Below are 10,414 nucleotides of genomic sequence, written 5' to 3'. Positions count from 1 at the left end.
CGCTGCGCGTCCCGGCGCTGAGGGAGCGAGCCCCGGGCGGCGGCGGCTGCGCGCTCCGCGGTGAGACCCGGTGTGGGGCGCGCCGGGGCCCCGCGGGGCACAGCGGCCGGCTCGGGCCCTGCAGGCCCCGGGCGCTGGGAGGGAGAGGCGGGTTCGCTCTGTGCGGTGCGGGAGCCCGTGGCTCCCTTCGGCACGGGCCTAGGCGGGGCCTGGCCGGGGGGTGCCGGGGGCCAGTCCTCACGTGGAAGCTCCCGTGAGCGATAGGGGACGAGTTTTACTGGGAGTGCGCCCGAGCACGGGGGCAGAGGCCGGGAGGGGGGGGGGAATCTTTTCTGGAGCTGTTTCARCTTTGGCTGGGCAAGGCCCTGAGCGTGATCCGAGCTGACCATGSCTTGAGAGGGAGTTGGAATTACATAAAGTAATTACTATATTATTATATACATAGAAATATATGYTAATGGAAGGCCCCCAAAAAGTGCTTTGAGCATCCTGAAATGAGCAGYGACTGCCCTTTGGGACTTGGGGAGTGCCCTGCGCAGGCACCTCCCTGGAGTGGTGGATGGTCCTGTGGGTTGCCAGTGAGGCAGTTGTTGCTGCTGGTGAGGGAGCCTGTCAGGAGCAMGGGGGGAAATCCTCATGTTGTGCTTTATGATAGGGAGCATAGAATGGGGGATGGTCTCTGCATAGCTAAATGCTGGAGTGCAAACAGGCCTAGCTGAAAAATAAATGAAGTTTGAGGCACATATCAGAAGGAGTGTTAAAGCTAACAGCTGTGTCTCAGTGGTACCTTGACAGATTTATGTGTAGCAGCTGTATTCAGAGGAGAAAAACTTAATGCAGAGAGACCCGAATTATCTTTTTCCCCCCCTATGTTAAGTAAGAAGGAACTCCAACCCTGTAATCTTATTTTGTGGAGGGTATATACAGGGAAAAGCCTCATGCAAAGTGGTGCAGTAGAGCCATAGAACAGATAGATTGAACATTGCTGCGTTGCTCACAGTAGCAGAATCAGTTTGTGGCCATTAAGTTTCTGCCTCTTGAATATTTGGAAGCAAAAGAGTATTTTGACAAAATAGCACTGTGTTTTTGCCTATCTGAATTGGCCAGCACTAGAGACATGCTCTTGGGGCACGTGAACTTGTTCTGTCACTGTGCAGGCTTTCTTATGTGCCTTCCCCGCATGGAAGTGGGCAACCTGAGCAATAGTTAGTTAGAAGTGAAGAAGGACCAGCTTATTTTGGTGTTTGTTTTTGCTGCTGCACACAACTGAAACGGTAGTTGCATGTCTTCCAACTTGCTCTAAAACAGTATCATTTTTAAATCACTTTTTTTTTTTGCTATGGTAGTGCATGCTTCTGTTTGTGCATTTTTTATGTTGAATGAGTAGAACAGAATTAGACGAAGTACAAGAAAATTCTTCATTCAAGACTAAAAAGACTATCCTTCAGATATTTCTTGAGGACAGATCTAATTCCATCTTTTGTGTTAATAGCTTATTTTGTATTTTTTTAAGGACTGTTTTGTCTTCACAATGTTTGGGGACTTATTTGAAGAAGATTTTTCCTTTATCTCCAACAACCAATGTGGAAAAGGGAAGTCAAAGCACAAAGATGTGGAGCCACCAGCTCCCAGGGAGTTCACCAACTTAAGTGGAATCAAAAATCAGGGTGGGACCTGTTACCTCAATTCCCTTTTACAGACTCTGCTTTTCACACCAGAGTTTAGAGGTACTGTATTAAAAAACTTCTTAAAGTAATCTTGGAATTGATTTTACTGAAACTTACTGAAACTGAACTTACTGAAAACAACAGCAAATACACATCCTTCTACTGGCTGATTTATTTCAGTTTATCTGAAATAAGTGTAGATTACACAGAACTATTGGTCTGTAAAATTACTCTTGTCACTTCAGCCTAAAGTATGAGTATTGTAAACCTTTAGTTTCCTTAAAGGGTAGACAGGTTATCCCTTGCATAAATAAGAGAAATTACTGCTGTCCGTAATATATCATTCATTTTTAAATACAATCATTACAATATCTGAAAAAGTAAATAGCTTGCTGCCTAAATCCTTGCTGTTTGATTRTACTTCATTGTTAACTTGAAATAGTTTTGTGGCATAAATGATGTTTAGAAACATTGTTTAGAATTTTAGTTTGTTAAAATGCATTTGTGGCTGCCATGGTAATTTAAATCCCTTAAAGAAAAAAAAAAGATTTTAATACTATTTGATGGCATTTTTTTTTGTTTTAATTGCAGAGGCACTGTTCTCTCTAGGACCTGAAGAACTTGGGACTTTGGATGATATCAATAAACCAGAGGCAAAGGTGTTAATTTTGTTTACTTAGTATCTGTTGTATGTTGATTCAGAAAGATATTATTTTGCTTCACATGAAGCTTCTTATGAGAATAAAAATCTAATATTTATTCTGAAAGAAAATTTTGTTGGCAGATGCTTTATTTTGCATGAAGATGCAAGTTTTCAGTACCATAACTTTTACTGTAGAAGATGTTGAGCCTTTTCCTGTTGAATTTGATAGCCAAGTCCTTGCATTCACATGGTATAGGAACAAAGGGGATATCTGCCCAGTGCTTATCTATTTTTCTCTCTGCTGTATGTACTATGACTTGCTTGTTATCAGTAAAAACACTGAACACCAGTGTGCAGCCTGATTACCTGCAGTGAGGCTCTTTGAAGATTTAGCAGCCCACCTGTGGGCAAGATATCACAGGACTGGAATTTGATCTTTGCTTAAAAAGTGCTTATTCATGTTGACTACAGAAATTAATTATTTATCTCTTGGGTTAAAGTGACAAAATAAGCTGCTTAGGAAATTGTTTTTCTTTTGTAAATCAAAGATAAAAATAGACTGCTGATCGAACTTGTTGACATTAACCCTTCTCTTTCCCATCTCTTCACACTACAGTGTCCAATCCCTCCTCAAAAAGCAATAAATCCTGATAAATCTATATGTCTTATGGTTGGATTCTTAGGATTTAGCATTATGAGAAACATAAAAAGCTTGTTCTATACAACAGTAGTGATTTAATTTTAATCCATTTGACTTTGTTAAGAACTTATGTTCCTTAGCTGTATTAGGTAACTAGGTAAGATGGTAGATTTTGGGAATCAGGCTTGATTGGTGTTTTATAGAGCTGGAAGGTGAATATAAAAGCCATRGGCAGTGGTTGTTTATTATAACTTTTGCACTAAATTTTATTGCAGTTTATTTAGATGACTAGTTTAAAATGACTTTCYGATCTGATGGGTATTTTTTTTCTTACACCCAGGTTCGAATAATACCATTACAGCTTCAACGGTTATTTGCTCAGCTCCTGCTCCTAGACCAGCAGGCAGCATCTACAACAGACCTTACTGAAAGCTTTGGGTGGAAAAGCAATGAGGTACAATTCCCCAGCTCAGACCCCATCATTGAAAAACTTTGTCCTGAGCAGAGGAAGTGTTTTTAAAGTCTGTCACTCCAAGAATTGCCAYATTTTCAGTTGTGGAGGTAGCTTTTTAATTGAGTCAGCTATTGCTGTTTGCACCTCGACATGAAGTACATGTCAATTGTTTCCAGTAAGCAACAGAGAGAAAAGTTTTTCCTTTAAAATTAGTGACCTCTGTAACTTTGTTTTAGTGGCAACATGCTCAAATATCTCATATGAATTATATTTTATATACCTGTAGCAGAARAAGCATAGCTAAATTAAGAATGACAAATAATAGTAAATGTCTCTAATGGCACTAATTACATGGGTTAGCATTGAGGCAACTCTTTGCCACACATTATGTTGTTTTGAAGAGGTCAGGCAGAAAAATAATCAAAGCAAATGATACCTTTTTTTTTTTCCTTCCTTCAAGTTTGCTTTTTGTCGTGCAGGAAATGAGGCAGCACGATGTGCAGGAATTAAATCGGATTCTGTTTAGTGCTTTCGAAACTTCACTTGTTGGGACTTCAGGTCATGACATTATTAACCGGTTATACCATGGGATTGTTGTCAATCAGATTGTCTGCAAAGAATGTAAAAATGTCAGTGAGAGGCAGGTAAAGTCCATTTTCTATTTTTTTCATCAGAACCTATTCAGCCTTTGAAGATGTTTTCTCTTGGCTTAAATGTGGGGATTTTTGTTGGCTAACTCCAATTTAGAACAGAAATCCAGTACATTTTTGTATTTCAATGTATTTCAATGTTCTACCTAGTGTTTAAGCTAGGTTTGATATATGGGTAGGGCAGTTCAGACTTAAGTGTGAAAATTMTGCATGTTGGCTGGCATTTTCTAAACCACCTACATCAGGATGGGTGAAGTGACTCATGGGTGAGCAGAGTGGGGAAGCTATTACTGCATCCTCTGAGCTGCAAAGTGTTGCTTTTAGTAGATGCATTTAGCAGAGGGCTGAGCAGTGAGGTAACACCAGTGAAACCTGTCTTTTCACCTTTTTGCCCTCTGCTCTTTCTAATAAAAAAAAAATCTTGCTTACAAAAGAAAATAAGAATGACTTAATTCCCATTCTGTGGATATGTGTTTTGGCCTGTTAATGGTGAAAGCAAAATAAGTGATTCCATGAATTGCAGTGGATGTGAGGAATATATTTTTAATGTACCATTAACTTGCATTAATTATTACATTATATTCTTGCTGTTGTTGTACTTCTGTGTAGGAAGATTTCTTAGATTTAACTGTGGCTGTGAAAGGTGTAGCTGGCTTGGAGGAGGCACTATGGAATATGTATGTGGAAGAAGAATACTTTGAAAATGATAACTTGTATCGATGTGGAGCCTGTGATAAGCTTGTTGAAGCCTCAAAGGTAATGTGTTGGGTGATTCCCTCTATTCAGTTTCGTATTAGGTAGGAGCTCAGTTTATGTTGGTGTGTCTGTCCTGTACCTACAATATGAGAAAATTTTTATCTCTAATCAGATAGCATATAAGAGGAAGTCAGCAACTTCCCTGTTTTTAAAACTGTGGTAGCCATGTCAAAAAAAGTTAATGTGACTGATTTCTTGACTTGATGTTGTAGTCTTTAATCTAGTCAGTGGTAGAGAGGATGAGATGTAGTTACCATGTAGTTCCTGCCTGTTTCTCATACCTTTGATGTACCTGGCTTGGGGCATTTCAGACCTAAAGCTAAAAGATAAGTGAGGACACAAAGCCCTCGTGCAGCAGATAAAACCACATGGGGAACATCTTGTGAAGGAGATGAATGAGAGTGAAAAGTAGTTACTATCTGTCATTCCACACAGAAATGGAATCTRTTCATTTGGGTACTATGTCATTTGCCTGTGGCTGAACAGGCTCTTATGCAATGAGAAAATAACACACAGAAGTAGCTATAGAGCTGTTTATATAGTGCTAAAGCATTTAATGGGAAGGTAGAAATTTCAGGTGAATATATTTATGTAAGGAACCCCTCGATATCTAAGGCAGTGTGTGTGTTCTTGTGGTGTATACTTGTATTGCCATTGCCATACTCATTGCCATTTACCAACTCACCAACACTGCTTCATATCTTCTCTGGATGAGAGTCTCTGCTACTTGTCCCTTGCTAAACCAGTAGCTCCCGTGAATGGCCACTGCCAGGGCTTGCCCTTCATCTGAAAGGGCAGGAACGAGGAAGAGAAAAATATAGGCAGAAGAGTAGTTTCCCTGTGGTCAGAATGCTGAATGTGAGTCTTACGACTGCAGCTAGAAGATGCTTTTGAAGAAAGTCTATCAATGTATTTGCTGAGTTGACCCTCTTTCTCATTATCTTCTAGTTAATGATTTTCTGTTTACACTCCATGTGTGTTTAATATGGCTGAGAGCCRGCAGTGATTGTTTTTCTTGCTGATCTGGAAGGCTACCTGCAGTGACCTGATCCTTTGTGGGGTCACTGGTGTTCTTCAGTGTGTTACTGCGAAGCAGTGTGAATGTTGAGCCTGTGCTGACTTTTAAGAGTGATCCTCAGGTGTGCAGGAACATCCAGACGTGGAGCACTCTTCCATCTGCTCTGGTTCCCTGCCTTAACCCATAGATCTGATTAAAGACTTTTCTTCTGAGATCTTGTTTCCCTGGCTAGGTCCTAGGAGGTACAGTCTGGTAAAAGCTGTACTAGAGCTGTAGGTGAAAATACCTTAATTCATTTTTTTCCCCAAATGATACCAAATATTGTTTAGTTTCTGCGCTCATTTTTAGTATTAACTTTTGATTAACTTTTCCTGATTACCTCAACCATTTTCTGTTAAGAGTAAGATGAGGTAGGTAACCATTTCCAGTAAAATGTTCTGCCCAGTCCACAACAGCGTGGATTTTTTTTCTTTTGCATGTGCAAATGATTTTATATGTATGAGAATGGGCATAGTCCCAATCTTRCAATGAGGAAGGGAGATGGTGCAAAGGCAGGGTCAGGATGCAGGAGGTGTATCAGTGCCTTGGAGGAATTCATGAACCCTTCCAATGTATCAGTTCGCTTGGTTATCTGGCAAAAGTTTTATTTACGAGTTAACATTTGCTGGGTTCAAGGGTGTGCAGGGTACGGTCCCTTACCTCTCCAACCTGGTCATCGACACAGTAGAACAGCAGGAACCATGTGGCTCGGGAAGGCCGGGGTGAGACAAGGACAACCTCGGCTGAGGGGCACTGTGCTTTAGGGCTGCAGAATAGAGGGGAGTTGAGGATAGTGTGATTGCTGCCTTGGGCCCCCTGCTACCACAGGCACGATGTGCGTGATCCCATCCCAGCGTGACAGCTGTGAGGGCAGCACTGACAGCATGCGGAGTGCAGGCTGGTTTGTCCCAGCTTTAGGAAGGAATTTGGATAAAGCTGTAAACATTTATGGACACCTAGCACCTTTCAAAGGGAAAGGTGCCCTGTGATCAACCTGACCCATGTTGGTACATGCCATTCTCTCCTAGTAAATCACAGTGATTATAGCTCTGAAGTTGGAAGAACGTGCAAAGACCTTCATGCCACGAAGCACTAAGCACTTTACAGTGGGCACAGAGGAAATACCTAATTCAAGGGGATTTTTAAGCTATACGGGCGTTCATCGTAGGGTAGTGTCTCTTCGGCTCTGCAAGTGGGCAATTGTATGGAGACATTGGGAGGGTTCAAGGGCACTGTCCTTGGTTCTGCTCCTGCATTCAGAGGGTATCTGGTTTCACTTTGCACACACCAAGTTGTTATATCTGAATGTGTGCTCTTACCTTAATGAATTAGGTGATCTTGCATTCCCTCCCCTGGGGGTTATTAACTCCCATAAATGAGGGAAGATTCAAATCTTTGCTTGTGTATTCTCACCTTTCTGCAGCTTTTCTGGGATACACCGATGCTTCCCAGCTAGGTGTGATTTACTATTCATTTATCATCACTATCAGGCTTGAATCAAGACCTTTTTCTTTAAGCAGCCATGAAGCTCTTAATACACCACAGTGGCTTCTTGCTTCTGCTGATGTTCTTCAGAGCCGTGCTAACATGGCTTTGCAGGAAAGTGTAACCCCAGAGGTATTAAGACATTGTTGCATATGCTATATATAAATATATATATACACGCACACACACATACACACACACATATATATATATATGCATATATTCATGGGGCAAAGAAAAAAAGTGCTGCTTGAAATTTCAGCAGTGTCTTCCTTGGACATTGGGCAAAGAGGAAGTGTGGGACTTTTTTGGCATTTTTAGTCATGCCTCCCCCGTTGTAACAAAGCTTTCCTAGAAAATACCATACTCTGTTAGACCGTAGTKTGGTGAAACGCTAATCTTTATAATTGTGTACTTATAACTTTTTTTTATTTTTATTATTTTACAGTCAGCTAAGCTACGTAAGTTGCCTCCCTTTCTCACCATTTCTCTGCTGAGATTCAACTTTGACTTTGAGAAGTGTGAAAGATACAAGGAAACTAGTTGCTATACATTCCCTAACCAGATAAATCTGAGGCCTTTCTGTGAGCAGGTTTGTACTGCTACGTTTATTCAAATTTCTGTATACTTGGCAAGGAATGGATATCTCAAGGACAAACTAYTTTTCATTTTGCATTTTGTCCAAGCAAGGTATTGGTCAGATATCACAGGTTCTCCCCTGTCCCTAATTCCTGTTTTTTTTTTTTCCAAAATGTTTCCAAACAGTACTTTTCAGCAAAGTTGAAAGTACCTTGTAGTGATACAAGGGGGAAAGACAATAAGGACCTAAAGCTTAATCTGGCGTTTACTTGAAAGAAAGATTTATCCTCTGAAAATTGAAATTGAGTTTATTTTTCGTTAATCTTATACCATGTATAAATTTAGCTGTGTATATTGTGAATACCTGCGACTATTGTGCTTTTTAGGAATTTATCTGTGTGTTCCTGTGCATATGTATGTCTATGTATATTTGAATATTAACTATACTATTGCCTGATGCCAATTTTGATCCTGGAAATTAATAAAGAATATACTTATTAGACACATTATTACTGAAAAGGAAATTTTTTCTTACTGGCATCTTCCAGTGCAAGCTTGTAATTTTCTCATTATCTGTGTTTGAGGAAGTCATTTTCTAGTGGGTTTATGTAAATAAATACATTGTTTATTTTCTCTATTTTAAACAAAATAAACTTATGAACCCACAAGTTAGAYTCTTCTATCAGTTATAATGTTAGTAAATATTATGTTTTGTTTTTTTTGAAACATATATGAATTTTCAATGTTGATCAAAATGATGCTTAAAAAGCTGCTTAGTAAGCYTGTTATTTAAAGCCAAAATGTCGTTATCTGTGTTTTGCTGTGCTAGTCTTCCTACTTTAATCTCCACCTCTGCAAACAGGCACAGAGAAATACCAGCAGCTATGCTGTGGATGTCGAGCTCTCCTTGTGTGAAAGACTTGCGGATTTTATTAATGTATTTTTTTCATACTAATCTCCTCCTTGTTTTTTAAAGGCTGAATTGGATGATTCAGAGTATATGTATGAGCTCTTCTCTGTTATTATACACAAAGGTGGCTGCTATGGAGGACACTATCATGCTTATATCAGAGATGTGGATGGATTAGGGAACTGGCAATTACAAGTAAGTAGTAAAAGCTTATTTTTCTTACTCTTTGTGGCCCATTCTAAATTGCTGGACTGCCAAACTAGCTCACATTGTTGGACTCTCTTCATTCTCAATATGATTGTTTGCCAACAGATTAATTTGGATGGACACAGTTTAGCTGTTTGCATTAAAAAAAAAAAAGGCATTTTCAACTGGAGGAAATTGATTCTAAATAATTTTCTTATGACAATATGCAGGCTGGAGTAGGCAGCAGAGGCAAATTATCAGGAAATCTTGTCTTTCTGCAGCCAACTTTCTGCCAAGTACAGTGGCTGGGCAGATACTTTGACATGCAACTGTAGTATAGAAGTCGTCTCCCTAAGGAACCACCTGTGTGAARTGTTATGCACAGCTTGCTCGATAGCATCTGCTTGGATTTCTTCTCATTTGTGAATTGTAAAGAAAACTGCTAGGTGTACTTGAAACAAAGGAGTTTGAGAATTCTGCTGTTTTTCCTTATACAGGAAGAAGAAGATAATATGGTTGAAGATAAAGTTTTAAGAGATACARAAAATGATAAAGAAGTAGACAACCCACTGGCAGTGTTGAAAGGGATTTTATCAGAGGTATGGTATGTAAAGAGTTTATTGCTTTGATTTTGATGTTAGTGAACCTAAAAGAAGGGGTTGAAGTGTGTAGGAATGGGCAGGTTGAACACAGAATTCTTCTGAACTTATTTGAAGCATATAAAACTCTTAAGTTGACTTCACTACTTAAAATGTCTCATTCATATCAAAAAAAGGCCATTTTTTGAGTAAGTTGAGTTTTAAGTAGCTTAGCTAAGCTGTTGCAAAAGGTTATGTTAGATTGACGTATTAAACAGGAATGATTTTTGCMCTTCAGAGTTGGGTTTTTTGCAGGTGATCTCTTGACATTTGTAGCCATTCTTTTCATCTTCCCAGTTTTTAATTTCTCTGTCTCCGTAGGAAGAATCTAAACAAATGCCCATTGATCAGTTAGGGCAGAAATTATTGGAGAAAAAAGGGATATCCTGGAACAAGAAATACCGAAAACAATATGGGGCATTTAGAAAGGTAATCTACCTGTATGTTTGTTTTTCTTTTACATTACATTTTGTAATCTATTATAAGGATGTTAGTTACAAGTATGTTAGCACAATCATGTGCTACATGCTCAAGGTGCCCYTGCTTGTGTGGAGCAGTTGGACTAGATCATCTCCTATGGTTCCTTCCAATCTCAACTGTTCTGTGATTCTGTGGTGATATTCTCCTGTGTGTCTAATAAAGGAGAAGCTTTTTATTTGCCTTTAGAACATCTGTTTCCTAGGTTTCCTTTCAGAGAGCAGAAAGTGGGCACTTTTCAGGTGTTTAAAAGGTATCAGTATTTCAAGTGA

General features: G+C 39.6%; 1 protein-coding gene across 3 annotated transcripts in view; it reads left to right on the top strand.

The window, feature by feature from the left end:
• Positions 1-10,414, top strand: part of USP40 (ubiquitin specific peptidase 40) — a 31,199-nt gene continuing 20,785 nt past the window's right edge. For all 3 annotated transcript variants that reach the window (XM_026033719.1, XM_026033718.1, XM_026033720.1), the window contains exons 1-10: positions 1-60; positions 1,514-1,727; positions 2,259-2,326; positions 3,291-3,404; positions 3,884-4,048; positions 4,664-4,810; positions 7,801-7,944; positions 8,908-9,036; positions 9,525-9,626; positions 9,987-10,094. In XM_026033719.1, the coding sequence (XP_025889504.1) occupies positions 1,532-1,727; positions 2,259-2,326; positions 3,291-3,404; positions 3,884-4,048; positions 4,664-4,810; positions 7,801-7,944; positions 8,908-9,036; positions 9,525-9,626; positions 9,987-10,094 (1,173 nt within the window). In that variant the 5' untranslated portion in view covers positions 1-60; positions 1,514-1,531. The remainder of the gene's footprint in view (positions 61-1,513; positions 1,728-2,258; positions 2,327-3,290; positions 3,405-3,883; positions 4,049-4,663; positions 4,811-7,800; positions 7,945-8,907; positions 9,037-9,524; positions 9,627-9,986; positions 10,095-10,414) is intronic.

Source organism: Nothoprocta perdicaria, unplaced genomic scaffold (assembly GCF_003342845.1).
Source record: "Nothoprocta perdicaria isolate Ctin4 unplaced genomic scaffold, notPer1 scaffold_132, whole genome shotgun sequence".
In the NCBI taxonomy this organism is placed as follows: Eukaryota; Metazoa; Chordata; class Aves; order Tinamiformes; family Tinamidae; genus Nothoprocta; species Nothoprocta perdicaria.
The sequence above is the reverse complement of the archived record's forward strand: the minus strand, read 5'-3'. Positions and strand labels throughout refer to the sequence as shown.